General features: G+C 57.6%; 1 protein-coding gene across 3 annotated transcripts in view; it reads left to right on the top strand.

Annotated features, from left to right (window-relative positions):
* Positions 1–17,019, top strand: part of PDE2A (phosphodiesterase 2A) — a 92,260-nt gene that overhangs the window by 29,091 nt on the left and 46,150 nt on the right. For 2 of the 3 annotated variants that reach the window (XM_081099130.1, XM_081099129.1), the window contains one exon: positions 9,922–9,983. The exons of the other annotated variant lie outside the window; for it this stretch is intronic. In XM_081099130.1, coding sequence (XP_080955256.1) covers positions 9,922–9,983 — 62 coding nt within the window. The remainder of the gene's footprint in view (positions 1–9,921; positions 9,984–17,019) is intronic. 3 annotated transcript variants of the gene reach the window in all.

Genomic DNA, 17,019 nt, shown 5'->3' with positions numbered 1-17,019 from the left:
CGTCTCTCTGGGCGTCCTCCCTCTCTCTGCTTTTCTCTTGTTTGGCCTCTTTTGCCCATGTGCCCACCTCTCTTGGTCTGTCCATGACCCACCCGCCCCCACGTTCCCTCGGTCTCTCCCTTTGTTCTAGGGTCTTTCCCTGTGGTCACCCCTTATACCTGCCTCTGCTTTGGGGTGCGGAGGGGCAGGCTCAGAGTGCTGGGCTGGTTCCCCCAGGACCTCCATTTCCCCCATGTTGTCAGGCATGACATGGTGTGGGCACCGGTGGGAGGGCGTAAACATGGAATGTGTAGTCCTTGGACGGTGCCCAGGGATCTAAGGTGGGTGGGGGTGGTGCGATGGGGCACCAGGTTTATAACTTATAAACCCCCCTCGTCCCTGCTGTCCTGGTCTTGAGGTGGAACAGCTGGGGGCGTGGGATGGACTGCCATCTGGTGCCAGTCACCTGTGGTGGGGGGGTATCCAAGCCTGGGTGAGCTGGGGTGTGTGTTTGTGTAGGACAGGCCGAGTTGCATATGTTGGGTGTGCCTTGTGTTTGATCATGTGTGTTGTGTCATGTAGTATTGTGTGTGTCATCGTGAGTGGGATTGTTTGGAGGGATTCTCAGGGGGGTTGGTGAGTGTGACGATTGTGTCTGGCATGGCATGCTGTGTGTGGCTAGGATGGAGGCTGCATGGGGGGTATGGAGTGGCAGGCAGCTGTATATATGACTATTATGTGTGTAGGGAACTTCTGTGCATGTGGCTGTGTGTCTGTCATCGTGGGAGGAGTTGTAGGGGCAGCTTGCATGGGGCATTGCATGCGTGATTGTCTATGTTGTTGGTTGCTGTGTGTTGCCAAGAAGGGCCACTGTAGGGGCCCGAGGAAAGGTTTCATTAATGTCTTGGCCAAGGGAGTGGGCGTGGGGGCCAGAGGGTATGTAATGTGTGTGTGTGTGTGAGTGTGTTTGCAGCCTAGGTGACTGGCTTAGAATCACTCTGTACAACCTAGGCTTGCTTGGGAAATAGATTAGAACCTGTGTGTTGATGTCTGAGGGTCATGAGTATGTGTGGCGGCTGTTGGAGCAACTCTGGGTGGGAAAGAATGCAGCATTGAGGGCTGAGGGGTTTAAGGCTGTGTGTGTGTGTGTGTGTGTGTGTGTGTGTCTTCACGTGCACATGCACACACACCTATGTGTGCATAGGGGATTGGCAGTGTGCAGGTAGGATTGTCTATGCTGAGGGGCTGTGTGTGGCCACAAACGTGACATTTTGGTGTGACATTAGGTGTGCACATTATCTGTGCAGGGTGTGTCTCTATGTCTGGTGTGTGTGTTGAATTTAATTGGATGTGTGTCTGTGGTTAGGGAGGTGAGTGTGGCGGGGGGGTGAGGTGCATGGTGGGAGGTTGAGTGTGAGTGTGGCGTGAAGTGTGGGTGTGTGAGCTCTGTGACTTTTCAGTGTGACATGTGGATTGTGTGATCTTTTCTCCCTGTGAGCTGTTTATGTGCGTGGTGAGGCGTATATGAGGGGTATCAAGGAAGTTAAGGGGTGTGTGGGGGTGTTGTGGGCTGTGGAATGTACTGCAGGGGGTAAGAGAGTGTGTGCGTAAGGTATGTGGGGTGAGGAACGAGGTATGCAGTGTTTGGGGTGTGCGGAATCCAGCAGGTGTCCCATAAATGTTTGTGGAGTGACATGTGCGCAGGGAGGGCTTGGCTGCCATCCTGTCCTTGCTTTCCTCCCGATTAGGTCCCCAGAGATGCCCAGTGACGTTCTCTCACGGCCCCCTCCGGCCAAGCTGCGTCCACCCTTTGCCCTTCATCCTCCTCGCTGTGACCAAGGCCTTTGTCTCGGGTTTCCGGCTGAGCCAGCTCTGGACAGGCCGGCGGCGGGCGATGTCGCGGTCCGGGAGCCTTTGTTCTTTTCCTCTTAGCCCGGCTCCTGTTCGGGCCGGGATTTGGAGGGTGGGGAGAGGATGCACGTGTCGCAGGGTCACTGTGTTTACTGCCACCTCACAGTGCTCCGCAGAGAGCAGGGACCCGGCCGGGCAGTGACGCCTGGGCGGGAGCCCGGATGACACGTCCTTGGCTCCAGAGCATCTCGGGCCAGGCGTGGAGTTGGGCGAGTTTGCCAACCAGGAGGTCTTCGTCCCCTGGGTGGCCCAGGGCCCTTCCTGGCTCCCATCACCTCCAGGGTGCTGAGCAGCAAGGGCCCCCTCCTGCTGGCCTATCCTCTTCCCTTCTCTGTGTGGCGCCCAGGGAGGGCCCTGGGCTGGGAGACAGCCAGGCAGACCTTAGTCTGTCCCCACCTTTGTTGACCCTCCACCTGATGCGGGGCGTAGTCTCTGACCCCACAGAGACCCTTCTCTGAAAAAGGAGGCCTGGTCAGACCTTTGGGGACCCTCTAGTCTAATGGGGGAGATCCTGTCAGTAGGAAGAGGCAGGTCACACCCGCCAGAGAAAACTGCGAAGCATCACTGGGCAGCCTGCCAACAGGTATTGGAGAGCATGGAAGGGCAGGACCTACGGTCGGAAGGCACAGAGACTGCCAGAGTTAGTCAGGGGAAGGGGCTGGGGGCCAGTGCCTCAGCCTCACATTCCAGAAGTTTCTCTGAAGTGAGTGGACTTGAGCTGGGCCTTGAAGACGGTGCTGGGTGAACAGAGAAATGTGGTTGAGGCTGAGGAAGATTCTGGCCCAACTAGAAAACGGGATCTTGAAGGCCGCGGGCCCTTCCTGAGCAATACTGTATGGCTTTGGACGGCCATCCTGGGCCTCCATCCTTCTCAAGTTTTCACATCCAAGCTTTTTGCCGCCCCGCCCCCCCCATTGTCTTTTGTCTGAATCATCGTCATTGTCATCGTCATGTTTTAGGTAGCTCTTTCCAAATTCCAAGCTCCTTTCATCACCTTCTCATTTAACAGACTCACTCGTTCAGTTGTCTAAAAGCATTTCTTGAGCATCTGCTATGCACCAGGCAGACACAGTTTTAAGTGCTAAACTCATAGCAGTGACCAAGTAGGCCTCACAGGGCTCCCACCTTCTATGTCTGAGAAACTCTGTCTTCCTGGCCCAGCCACACTGTCAGCCCCCAGGCCCTGGGCAGATGGCCCTTCCGTCTGTGTATCCCCCAACCTTTTGTGCGCCTGGTTCCATGAGGCTCCCTCTTCAGATGCTGGGTCTGGACTGCCCATCCCATGCATTCTGAGCGGGGTTTGCCATAGTCCAGATGCTCATGTCAGTCATCAGATGTTGTAACCCTCTGTAGGGTCAGCAACCCTATTGCCATCTAGGGAAACTGAGGCCCAAGCGGAGGGCAGGGAACTTTAGGCAGCCTCCTCTTGGGCCCTCCTTTTACCAGCATTACCAGAGGCCAAGAGGAGTTAGGTGACTTGCCCAGTTTCACAGCAAGGTGGCAGGGCCAGGCCCAGAATAGAGCTCTCCTGGCCATCAGGCTGGGCTCTGGCCCCGGCACCATGCTGCTCCCTGGCTGGCCTCCGTGATGCCTGTGGTGGGTAAATGATTATTAATGACCCCTCTGGCTAGGAGACAGGAAATGTTTCCCAGCCACAGCTGGGGACCTGCTCCCTGCCAGCCCCAGCCATCCATACCTGCCCTGGCCATGGTGTTGGTATTGATGTTATCTCCATTCGCCTTAGCCTTCTTCACTCCTGATCATCCACCTCCCTCTTCTCTCAGGGATAAAGGACAGACAGGGACAGAGCTTTCTCTTCCACATCTCTGTCTTTCTCCACTTTCTCCAACCTGATTCATCTCCATTTTCTTCCCTGCCACAAAACAGCCAGAAGCAGCTCCTCCTCCAGGAAGCCTTCCTTGAATGCACTGCCAGCCCCTCCAGCGTCTTATCCTGGCTCCTGGCCACTGAATCTCCTGGTCCTCTCTGGTGGTTTGCTCTGATGCTCCCCCAAGGTCTGGGATGGGGACTTCCTGTGGCCTGTCCTCAATTTCTGTTGTAGAGCTGACTTGGAGGATCCTCCCAGATGTTTCCTCCAGGAAGTCCCCAGCCCAGCCCAGGGACTCTCTCTTCCTCTGAGCACCCCAGCCCTGCCTGTCCGCGATTCATGCTGTGTACTTCCAGGCCTTCATAGGTGGACATTAAGTGAGTACCTACTATGTGCCCAACAGAGAGGATAGGTAGAGATGAGCACAGTGTGGGCCCTAACGTTCTGCCACACATTACCCCAAGTCTGAGTACCACGCATCTGCCCCATATCAGGTAGATAGACCCAGGTACCTGGCTGATGGTGGGCAGCTGATGGGATGCAGGAGGGGGCGCGGACACATATTGGTGCTGGTAGATCGTGTGGCGAGGGCACTGCTGGAGAGAAACTAGGGGGCCATGGTGGGACAGAGCCAGGCCCCTAATTCAGCCCAGTGAGAAGGAGGGGCAAGTTGGGGATTTTCCAGGAGGAAACATATGTAAACTGGGAGCTAAGGGAGAGCCAGGAGAAAGTTCTGGGCAGAGAGAAGGAGAGAACGGTAAGTGTGAAGGCTTGCTGGTGGCAGACAGAGAAAGGAAAGTGTGGCTCCGCAGTTCTGTGAGGCAGGATCCTGGGCTACCGGGGAGGCTGAGTAGGTGGGATGGGGGGTGAGGAAGTGGTGAAGCATCAAGAGAGGAGGAGGCTGGTGAGGCCGGCAGGGACCAGATTGTGCAGGGCTTATAAGGCATGTCAAGGGATTTGGACTTTCCCTAGAAGGATCCGGGCAGTGGGGGAAGAGTCCAGCGCAGGGCAGGGATGGCTCAGCCCTGTGCGTTGGGGAGCCCTGGGTGGAGAGAGACCGCACTGAAGGAGTGAGGGGGGAGGTGGGGCTGCCTGTGTGGATACGGCCTAGTGTGGTCCATACAAGGGATGAGGAGGCTGAGACAGGGAAATGTCAAGGATAGAGGGGAGGGGGGGGAGCGGGGGAGGGGGGTCAGGGGTGGAAGAGGGAGTTGGTCAGCTGTAGAGGTGAAGGGCAAGAGAGAATGCTGCCCCTGGTATTTGGATGAGGAAGGACAGGGATTGAGGGCAGATGCCCGGGCCTGCGTCAGGGCCCTCTAAGGACAAGAAGGTCTCAGGAAGGCCTCCCATGTCAGCAGCTTTGAGGCTAAATGGAGCCAGGAGACCCAGCCCATGCTCGGGCTGCTGCATCCTCCCCTGTCGCGTGGGGACTCGGATCTGCCCTGGGCAAAGAGTGTTCAGAATGCAAAAACTAAAACAACCTGTGAAATGCAATACTTAATAAAATTCAAATCCAAAAACGTATGCATACATTCCCAAACGAGTTAAAATGTAAATTTATGAAAATGCTAAGCAGCCGTGATGGCTCTAATATCACTCGTAAGCCTCCTGCGCTCCCTCCTGCGCTCCCTCCACTTTGGATCTGGCCCCCTAGAAGCTGCTGCCTCTCGTGTGGCTGGACCCTGGGGGTCCAGGACCTTCTGGTCTTGTGTTCAGAGCGCCTCCTCAGAGGAGCCTGCCCTCTGGCTGGTGTTTCCCTGTCCCCCACCCTGAGGGAGTTGGCCCCTTGAGCTCCCCCATCTATGGTTGCCTTTATTTGGGGGGCCTAGGCACAGAGTTAGGGAGAGGGGAAAAGCAAAAGGAGTTGCAGGCGTTGAAGGTGACTTTCCGACAAGTTTTGCAGTTGCCAGAACCAAAATGTTGCAGGCTCAGAGTTGGGCCCTGCTTGGCTCCCACTCTGATAATCTTGCGCTAGGCCGTTTTCTGGGCTGCATCTTCTCATCTGTAACAGGAGGAAGTTGGGGTCAATATCTCCAGGGAGCTTATGAGCTCTAGGGATGGATGACAGACTCGAGCATTGTCGGTCTCTGGGGTTCCAGCGTCCACGACTCTCAGCTCCCTGCCAGGGCTGTGCGTAGGCGAGGTTGTGCGGTTCCGACACTCTGTGACTTTAAGATTCTGAGGCTCCGGGAGCCGAAGATGCAGACATTCTGTGAATCCAAGATTCTAGGATTTGATGATGTGATGATTCAATGATTCTAAATGGGGCTGCTGGGAAGAGCTGCAGCCACCTGCCTTGTTGATGCCGATGTTCAGTTATTAAAACAGAGCAAGAAGCGATGGAGATGGTAGCTTGGGGTGGCAGGTGTCCCCGCCCCCTGGCGGGGGGGTGGGGGGGGGACTGAGCTTGGGTTAGGTGGGGAATGAGACCCCCTAGACCTGGGTCACACAGGCTTTCTCTGCCCTAACAGAACTGGTGCGTGTGCTCGTGTGAGATCTGCCACTCCCTAAGCCTGCAGGGTGAGAGGTCATTTCCTTCAGCCCTGCCTCCACTCCTCAACATTTCAGATTATGGCAGAGAGACCTGCCCTTGCCTCCCAGCCCCTAAAGTCTCTGGGCAGAAATGTCAACAGGAGGAAGGAGAGCCGGGCTCGCCCCCCTCCCCCCGGCAGCCTGGCCTGAGGGGGAAAACAGGACATGAACGCTTCCTGGACACAGACACGGAAACACGCCAACCCCTGCCCGCGAGGGCCCTGAGTGCAAGGGCCTCCGACTAGGGTAGAGGCCAGAGCAGCCAGAGGGGCAGTGAGGCATTGGCACCCCTGGAGTGCAGGCCGAGGAGGGAGAAGCCTGCTGGTGCCCTGGGGGTGCTGTGGAGGGGCCTGAGGAAGGGGGGTCCCGGGCCAGGATGCCTGGAGAGCGGATGACTGATGGGTACTCCCCTGTGGCGAGCACAAGTCTGGCCCATTTGTCCAGTGGTTTGCTGCCTCTTGGGTTGTGCACATGCCTCAGTACACACACCCCATTCAGGCAGGAGAGAGGAGGGTTCCAGCCCTCTAGAGAGCCCGCCTGGGGGGGGGGGGTCCTCAGAAGCCCAGTATCACTGCCTGGTTTGCAGATCAGGTGACAGAGGCTGGGAGCAGCCCCAGGTCACACAGCACAGCAGGGCCTGAAACCCAGCTTCCTGATTCCCAGTCCTGGGTGTTCCCCCTTCCCCTTGGAGCCCTTGGGGAGCAGGAGTGGAGGCAGGACTCAGGTTAGGGGGGCCAGTCCTTGTCTGTCACCCTCCATCTTTCTCCTCCCACAGGCCAGAAGGCAGATGGGGTGGTGACAGCTGCTCCCTGTCATCCACAAGGCTCCATTGTCTTCCACCTCCTGTCTTGGCCCTGAGGATAGGGTCCCCAGCAGGGAGCCCCTCCCCAGCTGCCCAACCCATGGTGGGCCTCCCTGGGGTTCTCCTCTCTTCCCTCAGCCACTTCCTGCTGTCCCATTCCGCACTGCCATCTCTGCTGCCCTCGGGCTCTTGCCCCATCCTTGTAGACTCCATCTCTGGCTGTCCTTGTGAGTCAGCCTCTCTCAAAAGACAGACTTGGAAGGGCCCTAGGAGATCACCAAGCCCAACCCTTTCATTCTTCAGAGGAGGAAGGCAGCTCAGAGAGCGGAAGGTCCTCAAAGGGGAAGTTGCACAGCAGGTTGTGGCAGGGCCTGGGTCACGGAGGCACACTGCCCTTGGCGTCAGGCGTCTCGGGTTTGAGGACTGTGTTATGACCAACCTGACAGACGTCTCTTCAGCCCTAAGCTCCTCTTCCTTCCTCTTCTTTGCCCGTCACCATGCCTGCTGCCTGGCTGACCCCTATTTTGGGCTGACCCAGTCCTTGGGACACACCCCAGGGCTCAGGACTCCGTAACTGGAATGTGCACCCATGCTCACATGAACACAAGCCCTGGTGAAAATCTATGTCTCTAGTTAGGAGGCTGTCCTGGAATCTAGTGTTCTCTTCCTTTCGGACACCCACACCTCCTCCAGGAAGTCCCCCAGGACCTCTCTACAGACAGTCTTCCTCCCACTAGACCCTTTGTAACAACTGAGTTCTATGAGCCTAGGTTCCGCCTCTATGGCCCCAAGGGCATGGCTGAGTCTCCCCCTGGCCCTGGAGCCCCTCCTTCAGTGTCCCCTCCTTCTGTTTCCAGGAGGGGCTCAGCTTCCTGTGGCTGGGTGGGGAGAGCCCTGAGGTCCCCAGAGGACGGTGGGACAATGGGGAGGTGGTGATAGATGAGACATTGCGTCTTCCCTAAAGCAGGCTCCACCCTACCCAGACCTCCTGGCTGGTGTCTGGGGCACAGCCCCGGCCTGTGGGTCCCTTGAGACTAGGGTCTGACTCCACACCCCTGAACTCTCAATGCTGAGGTCAGAGAACGAGAACCTCTGTCCCTCAGCCAGGTCCCCAGGGTGCCAGCAGCATATTAGCAGGTGGTGTAGGTCCTGGAGCCTCTGAGCTGACCTGCTCTCACTGCAGGGGTGGGCAGGAGGGGGATTATGGAGGAGCTGTGGATGCCTAGCTGAGGCTCCCGCATCCTGTCTACCTTCCCCAGGCGTGAAGTTGGAGGCAAGGAACCAGAGGGCGAGGGGCAGTTGGGCAACCAAGTGCAGCTAGCTGCCCCTCTCAAGGACGGGGAGGGGCTGTCCAGGCAGCTCAGGGGGTGGATCACCAGAGGCCGTGTGGAAAAGCAGGCTCAGGCTGTGGACAAAAGGGATGGGCCATGGGGTCAGGCACTTATCTCAGCCCTCGTCATTTCCTCCGCCGGACATGACTGGGTTAGCAGGGTCATCGCACAGAGGGAAGGAACAGGCCGGAGCCAGTGCTACGGGAGCCAGGCCCTACGGTGGACGTGGACACAGGGGTCACCTTGTCACATGCTCACCTGCAGTTAGTCCCCCGTAGAGGCCCAGCCGCGTGGCCACAGTCATCTGGGAGATGGCCACATCTAGCCCATTGCTCTGCACACACACACCCCCTCCACCCCACAAACTGCACCGTCGTCCTGGGCCAGGCTCAGGCCCAGCTGCAAGCATGGCTGAGCGGGGGGGGGGGGGACCCCCCATGATACAGGGACATGTGGGACAACCAGACACCCTGCCACAGCCACACCACAAGCATCCACACACCAGGTGCAGCTACTGTTGCCCCTGTGACCCGTGGATGCCAGCAGTCCTGGGCAGGCATCCAGGGCCTGGGTGAGAAGAGGGGCGCCAGGCAGGGAACCAGCCCCCCATACCAGACTGTGCCCTCCCCCAGCTCGCTGAGTGCCTGAGGCTGTTTATTTCCTAGCAGGGATGGGTGTCTCATCCTCCCTCCCCCTCCCTGTCCCCACCACACGCTTCCAAAGCTGCCAAATCAAATCAGCCCCTGCGCCCGCGCCAGGCTGGCATGGCGGCCAGCAGCTGACGGGAACGAAGCCAGGCTCAGAATATCCCGCCGCCTGTGCCTGTCCCATGCCTGGGTGTGCTTGCTGGGTGGGGGTGGGGAGGGGCAGCCGGCCGGCCGGGCAGTGCCTCCCAGAGAGGCTGGGGTTTCTGGATGCCACCTGGCTGGTGGCGTCCTGGGGATCAGGTGAGCAGTCCCTGGTGTCCACCAGCATTCGCAGAGTTGTGCGAGTGGTGCTGATGGGAGGCAGGGTGGGGGGTCTACTTGGAGCCCAGACAACTGGGCGCCAGGCTGGGGTTGGAGACTCACACACATGATCGTATACATTTAGGATTCACAGAAACCCTATCTGGGAGCCCAACCCAGTGAACTATGTGAGCTGGACACTACAAATCCCATGTTTTAGATGGGGAATCTGAGGCTTAGAGAGAGCTGGTGAAGTTCCCTGGAGAGAAGCAGAAATGGAGGGGGCCTGGGAATGGGTAAAAGTGTGGTGGATTCCTTTCTGAGGGGCGCCTGGCTGCAAGAAAGAGCGGGCCCTGTTCTCAGAGTTGAGGGGCAGAGAACATGCCAGAGCTAGGGTGAAGCCAGGAGCAGGAGGGGAGTGTGGGGAGAGAGCAGGGTGCAAACAGGCTCGGCTCCCTGGACGCGGCTAACTGTGGACAAGAAGCCGGGTCTGCGGGGACTGGGTGGGGGAGCAGGCTGGGGAGAAGGGGAGAAGGGGAGAAGGGGAGAAGGACTGGCACACCTGAGCCCCTGGCCTTCTTGTCTCTGCAGCCAACCGGGACCTCCTTGCACAGCAGCCAGTGCCCCCAGGAAGTAGAGACGCCCGACTGGAGGTGAGAGCTCAGCAGAGGGAGGAATGGGTGGGCTCGAGGGGACAGAGGCACAGGCTGGGATCAGTCTGAGCATTGCCCTCGCCCCTGGGAGAACTGGGAGGCTGGAGCCGAACCCAAGCCCCTCCCCTTCCAGCCTAGGGTCACCCCACACCAAGACCACCAACCCCACCCTATTGGTGCCTGGTGAGTCCCTCCCACTGAAGATTGGCCCTCCTCCCAGATCACCTGGGAGCCATTTCAGACTCCTCCCCCATCCTCCCCATCCTCATCCAATAGTTCCTGGTGGATTCTCTGCCCTGAGTATTGTGTGAGTTTCACTCCTCCTCTCCATTCTGCTGCCTGCCCCAGCCCCCAGCTCGTCACCTTCCCTCTGGACAGCTCACTGCTGTCTGCCTTTGGTTGTCCCATCCTCCGTGTCGCAGCCAGAAGGATCTTTCTAACATACAAACCTGAGCTTGTCACTTTTCTGCTAAAAAATTCTCCATGTTACCCACCCGCCTGCTTCCTCTGCAGCCACAGTTCTCCCTTCATACATCCCCATCTCCCAGAACCACTCCTGCTGGCCTCTTCCTGCCTCAGCTTCCCAAATCCTTCTGGGCTCAGCTCTAGCCTCCCCTCCTCCGGGAAGCCCTCCAGGCCTGCACTCCCTCCTCCGAGCTCTCCTGTCCAGGCAGTCAGATCCTGGGGCATTCTGCTCTCTGTGCCGTTAGCGCCCCCTGTTCTCCATTACGTGACTCTGTATGTCTTCGCCTCTGAACTGTGAGCTCCTTGAGCCTGGGGACTGTGCTTTTTTTCACTTCTGAACCTCAGGGAGTGCATTTGCTTTGAACTGAGGGCTGCCATCCCAGCCCCGGACCGTGCCTTTGGGTGCCTCTTCGGAATCTTCAGTGCTCAGAGGGGCCTGGAGCGACAGAAATGGGGTGGCCTGGGGATGGTGAAGATGGGCATGGAGGAGGGGTGTGTGTAAAAAGGGCCAAGCAGCCAGGCCAGCAGGAGCCCACGCTTGTGCCCGGTCCTGGCGAGAGGAAGGGGAAGCTGCTGCTGGATCAGCCCCCGCCCTGTGCCTGGAGCTTTAGACACATTTCCCTGTTTAACCTCACAGCCACCCTCTGAGGCAGGGGCTGCTGTTCTCCTTTCGTATTCGGGGAGCTGAGGCCTAGGGGGTCACACAGCGGGGAGCTGAGTGAGTGAGTCGGGCAGGACTGTGAGTGGAGCCCAGATGTGTCTCCTGCCCAACCTCGCTCTCTCCCTGCCCTCGGTAAGCCCGGGAAAGAAGACACCCACACAGGGCCTGGGGCACAGGGGGTCAGCGTGGCTCCCTGCTGGGACCTGGGGCCAAGCCCTGAGAATTCCCCTACAGCTGGGAGCTGGGGAAGGGTGTGGAGAGTCATTATTAATTTATTTATGGCCATGGCATTCCCCGTGGGGCGGGGCTCACCCAAGAGCTGGGACAGATGGCGTTCCTGGGAGCCCGCAGTGTCTCAGCAGCCGCTGCCACCCGCCAGGAGAGACTGTATTTGTCATCCTCCCAGGAAGCCATGAAGGGAGAGGGCTTTGGAGAAGCTGGGACCTTCCTGGGCAAAGGGCCCTGAGAGAGGGAGCCGGGCCCAGGCTCCCTGTTTATCCTTTGCCTGAGCCCTTGGCCCTGCTCCTGGCAAGTTCACGTTCTGCCCTCCTCCCAGCCCTGCCAAGCTTCGCCCTTGCCATGGGACCTCTCTGGGTCATCCCCATTCGGTCTCTTTCTCTCTGTTCTTTCCCCACCTTTCCTTTGTCTGAGTCCTGCTGCCTCTCCTAAGACCAAGGATCTTAGGCTATAAGGCCCTCAGCTCTCAGCTCTCCTGCCCCTCCGCCCCCCAATCCCTAACCCACACCCATCCAGAAGATGGCAGGTGTCTGCCTGACCTCTTGGCAGAGCCTACTCTATTTCTGGGTGTGGTTAGCACCCCATCCTGAGTGCCCAGGCCCATGCTCAGCCCTTCTGGGAGAGATAGGTTGCCACCCTTGGCATAGAAAGGACAGGACTGGAGAGAGTAGGGACCCTAAGGAGCTGCCCAGACTATAGGGACAGCTGGAGGGAAAGGGGGAAGAGGCATGGGGAGATGATGAGGAGCTCCCCAGTCACAGTGGCGGCTGGAGAGACAAGATGGCCGTATCTAGAGAACAGTCTATGGCAGGGGTCCTCAAACTACGGCCCACGGGCCACATGCGGCCCGCCGAAAACATTTATCCGGCCCGCTGGGTGTTTTTGCCACCGCTGTGTGCATAGGAATTTGTTCATAGTTTTTTTTAAAACTGTAGTCCGGCCCTCCAACGGTCTGAGGGACAGTGAACTGGCCCCCTGTTTAAAAAGTTTGAGGACCCCTGGTATGGGGTCAGATGGGCATGAGTTCAAGTTCACCACTTCCTAGGTGTGTGAACTTGGGCCAGTCCCTTTACCTGCCTGAGCACCCGTTTCCTCACCTGTCAAGAGGATAAGAAGCTCCATCATTGTTGGACATAATCACCTATTAGGCATAATCAAGAAGAGCCGCTGGGAGGAGTCACCAGGGCAGTGTTGTGATGTGCCTGCCCACAGCAGGTCCTCCAGAGTGAGCACCTTGGAGCCAGGACTAGGCTGTGAACTGTGAGACGGGGTGCACTGCAGGGCTGAGCTGGGGTTCATGAAGGTTCTGTGGGCACCACACGTTCCCCTGGCACTGGCAGCATGACAGCCAGGAGAGCAGGGCAGCCAGCACCATCCCCACCTACCAGGGTGTGTCAGCTCAGCACACACTCTGGGGTGGCTCCCTGGCTCCTGTGCCAGCTGGCCAGGCTAGGGGAGGGCTCTCTGGGTTCAGCCTGAGTCCTCCTCTGGGGCCAGGGTCATACTCCCTCTGGATGTCAGGGCTGAGGCTGCTCCCATAGTGAATGGAGCACACTGGGTCCCTGCCCGCGGTGCTGGCTCTCAGGGCCCAGACAGGGGCCTGGGAGCCCTATGGGGTGAGGGCCGGGGGAGAGGCAGACACAGGCCAGGGCGCAGGTCTCTACACTGAGCACCCAAATGCTCTGCCCAGCACTGGCTCCTCTACTGCTGCCCATGGATAAGTAAAGACCATACCCCTTGGCATGGCATTGCCAGCCCTGCCCTCTGGGACCCTCATGTCCGCCCTTTACCCCTAGACATGGCAGTACTCACTCCTCTGGACATCAGCTCTTCCTGGCCTCCCTGCCTTTACTCCTACTCATCCCTCTCTCTGGAGTGGTTTTTATTTTATTTATTTTTATTTGTTTCTTTATTTATTTTCAACCAGTACTCCAGATAAGATGTCACCTCCTCTGTGAAGTCCTCTCAGATTGCTCTCTCCAGACCAGATCAAGTCAGTCTCTCCTCTTTCCAGGTCACTCACAGCCCCCAAGCTTCTCTAAGCTTAGAGTCAGGTAACTCGTTACCCCGTGTGGTTACCTATCCTTTCCCATGCAGTTACAAACACCTTCATGTAGGAACCAAGGCTGCCTCCTTTGTCTCTCCTGGATCTACGTGGGGGCTGGCATAAGCCTCGTATATAGTAGGTGCTCAATAAATGTTTCTTGATTGAATGAGGATAATTGTGAGGGGGTTGGAGTAGGTACAAGAAAGAGGCAGTTGCTGGGTTGGTGGCAGTCTTGGAGACTTGCTGGTGGAGGAAGCCTTGGACCTTCGAAGGATGGGGAGGGTCAAGGCCATTGACAGATGAGGCCAGAGGTCAGGTGGATAGTCAGAGAGTCCATGTGGTCAGCTGCTGACAGAACCAGCTGAGGGCCACAAGGACCAGCACAGGCCTGGGGACAGCAGAGAGAGGAGCCTGGAACAAGGACTCAGACCGGAAGGGGCTGCAAAGGCCTGGCCCGGTGCTGAGAACCAGCTCCAAAACCTCTCTGCCCTGGGTCCTGGGCGAAGGACCGCTTAGCCCCAGAGCCTGGGCCGAGGCTGAGGTTACCGATGGTGAGTGAGTGGGCCCAGCATGGTGAGATGGTGATAGTAGGGCCAGGAGCCAGGGGCCGTGTCAGGTAGGAGTGCCAGGGGGTTGAGAAAGGCTTCGTGGGGGAAAGGTGCAGCTTGTACAAGGGCATGTAGCTGCCCTGCCAGGTCTCTCTGGGATGACGGTCACCATGCCAACGGAGCCCACCCAGGTGACTCGGCTGGGGACATTGGATGAGGCTGGAAGGGCTGCTGAAGGCAGGCCTTTTCACGTCCATATTTAAAAGTTGTGAGTGCTTCCAACTGGCAGATGTGCCAGCCTCCTCCTGAATTCCCCACATCAGGAGCAAGTGGCCTCAATGATGCCCCCTGGCCCCCAAGGGGCTGCTGCCAACAACTTAGCATGGCATCTGGCATCCACAGGGGCTCTGAGGCCCTGCCATCTGTCTGTGCCCACCTGTTGGGCTGTACAGGCCTGGAGTGTGCAGGCACTTGGGCCCAGGGAGGCGGTCTCAGCTGCCACTCCAGCTTGTCTCTCTGCCTGTCTGTTCATCTGTCTGTTCATACCCCTGATGAACTGAGGACAAGGCAGAGATGGGCAGACACAGGTCCTGCCGTCCTCTGCCCATCTGTGTGGCTCAGTGATTGAGCATCCACCTATGAACCAGGAGGTTACAGCTCGATTCCTGATCAGGGCACCTACCCGGGTTGCAGGCTGGATCCCAGTGTGGGGCATGCAGGAGGCAGCCAGTCAATGATTAATGATTCTCTCTCATCATTGATGTTTCTCTCTCTCTCTCTCTCTCCTCTCTGAAATCATAATTTTTTTTTTTTTTTAAGAGAAGGCTCCTCTGAAGAGGAGGCATCAAGCACCAGGGATTTACACCCAGAGAAGCCACAAGCTGAGACTGGGTGAGGCTGTGGCAGGCCAAGGCCCAGGGAGGTCTGGCCAGTTTCAGGCTTGGAATGAAGGCCCAGAGAGAGCGAGAGGCTGGCTCAGAGGCACACAGCAGGCCGGAGGCAGTGCTGGGCTAGATGCTTTGGGCTCAGGATGAGGTTCCTCTGCCTGACCCTTCCCCCACCACCCTGCCTGGCCCTTGGCTGTAAACACAGAGAGAACAAGTTCCGTTTCTCGGGAAATATTTATCTCGGGCCGTGTGGGGAGCGTGTGCTGGCCTCTGCATGTCCTTCCTGCGGGCTGACCTGGGGCAGGAGGTGAGGGGCTTGGCAGCTGTTGGGGGCAATCCGTGGGGCCCTGAAGGCAGGCAGGAAGGGCGTGCCCCGAGGCTCCTGCTGCCAGAACCGGAATGCTGGCCTGGAGGAGAGGAGCGCGCTGATAGGAGAGAAATTGATTTCTCTCCAAATCCCACAACGTAACCACCTTTCTCGTGTTCCTATCTTCATCCTTGTCAGCCCTGCGCTTGGGGTTCCAGCTCCGAGCCTTTGCTCCCGTCTGGTGCCCCCACCTGGGATGTCTTTTCTTCCTCCTCATATTTCCAGCTCTCACTGGCTTCCTCTGGAAAGCCTTCCCTAACGCTCTAACCCCTCAACCCTTTGTCCTTCCCTGTCCACTGTCTGTCCCCCTCCTCTGGCTCCCAGCAGCTTCAGGCTGAGCCCCTAGACCAGCTAAGGTCTTGTCCCAAGCTAGTCAGACAATGTAGTCAGCTTCTTCCAAGCTGCCCACAGGTGCCCCTCCTGGGAAACCCAGGCCTGGGCGCTCTGGGCGTGGGGCAGTGGGCTGAGACGGGGGACTGGATGGGGGAAATCCCATGGGTCCAGCCAGAATGACGGGGCAGACAGGCTCAGGGCTCCTGTTGGGCCAGCTCTGGCCTTGGGCTGTGTGTCCCAGGCTGGGCCAGGCTTGACGGGGGCCCTGACAACAGGAAATCCTTAGAGGAACAAGCAGTGACTGAGGACTTGGAGCACAACAACAGGAAACAACCTTGCCATGGGCAGCAGCTCTGGTGACGACCCTGCGGGGTTGGGGAGAGGGGAGCTTGTGGGACCAGAGTGATGTCGAGGTGACACTGATGGTGGGGCAGTGGGCGCTCTTCTGAGTGTGTGACACGGAGCTTGTGCCATGTGATAGCAAATGTGACCTCCATCATGGGATACTGAGTGGAGAGTGGGTGAGTCACTGAGTGCGACACTGGGGGTGGGCACTGAGTGGTAGTGATGCCACGTGTAACACCACTTGTGGAAGACTGTGTGAGACAGTGGATGTGTCACCGAGTGTGTGACATGGTGATACTGTGTGACTCTGTGTTGCTGAGAGATAGCAAGTGTGTGACCCTGAGGGTGTGACATCATGAGGATCAAATATGTAAACATGGATGAAGGACACTGTGCAATAGCAGGTGTGGTCCTGAGTTTGTGGTCCGCGTGTCTGACACTGAATTGTGAAGCTGAGTGTGTGCCCCAAGCATAGGCTAGAGCAGTGATGGCGAACCTCTGACACGCGTGTCAGAGGTGACACGCGAACTCATTTTTTTGGTTGATTTTTCTTTGTTAAATGGCATTTAAATATATAAAATAAATATCAAAAATATAAGTCTTTGTTTTACTATGGTTGCAAATATCAAAACATTTCTATATTGTGATGCGGCACCAGAGTTATGTTAGGGTTTTTCAAAATGCTGGCACGCCGAGCTCAAGGTTCGCCATCGCTGGGCTAGAGTGAGGCTGTGTGCAGCGAGGGTGTGACATGGTGGGGATCAGGGTGTGTAATGTGTGTGTAATGGTTGTGATGATGTGAAATGTGAGCACTGTGTGTGACGCTGTCATGGGAAGACCCCGGTGAGTTCAGGCAGGGGGGTGACACTGTTCAGTTTATGATTTTGAAGGATTGCTCAGGCTGCAGAGTATGTCGGGGAGGAGTTGGAAGGGCTGAGAGGAGGTGGCCAGACAAGTTGGAGGCTACTGCAGCCCAGGCAGTGGAGCCTGGGCTAAGGGGAGGGGGAGGATTTGGAGAGAGATGGATGGACTCTGGAGATATTCGGAAGGTAGAAACGGTAGAACTTGCTGATGAGCGAGAGGAAGAGCCGGAGGGAAAATGGGCTCAGGATGAGGTTCCTCTGCCTGACCCTTCCCCCACCACCC

This window comes from Myotis nattereri (genome assembly GCF_964212035.1).
Source record: "Myotis nattereri genome assembly, chromosome: 9".
Classification (NCBI taxonomy): Eukaryota; Metazoa; Chordata; class Mammalia; order Chiroptera; family Vespertilionidae; genus Myotis; species Myotis nattereri.
Note: the sequence above shows the minus strand (reverse complement) of the source record. Positions and strands in the feature narration are given on the sequence as shown.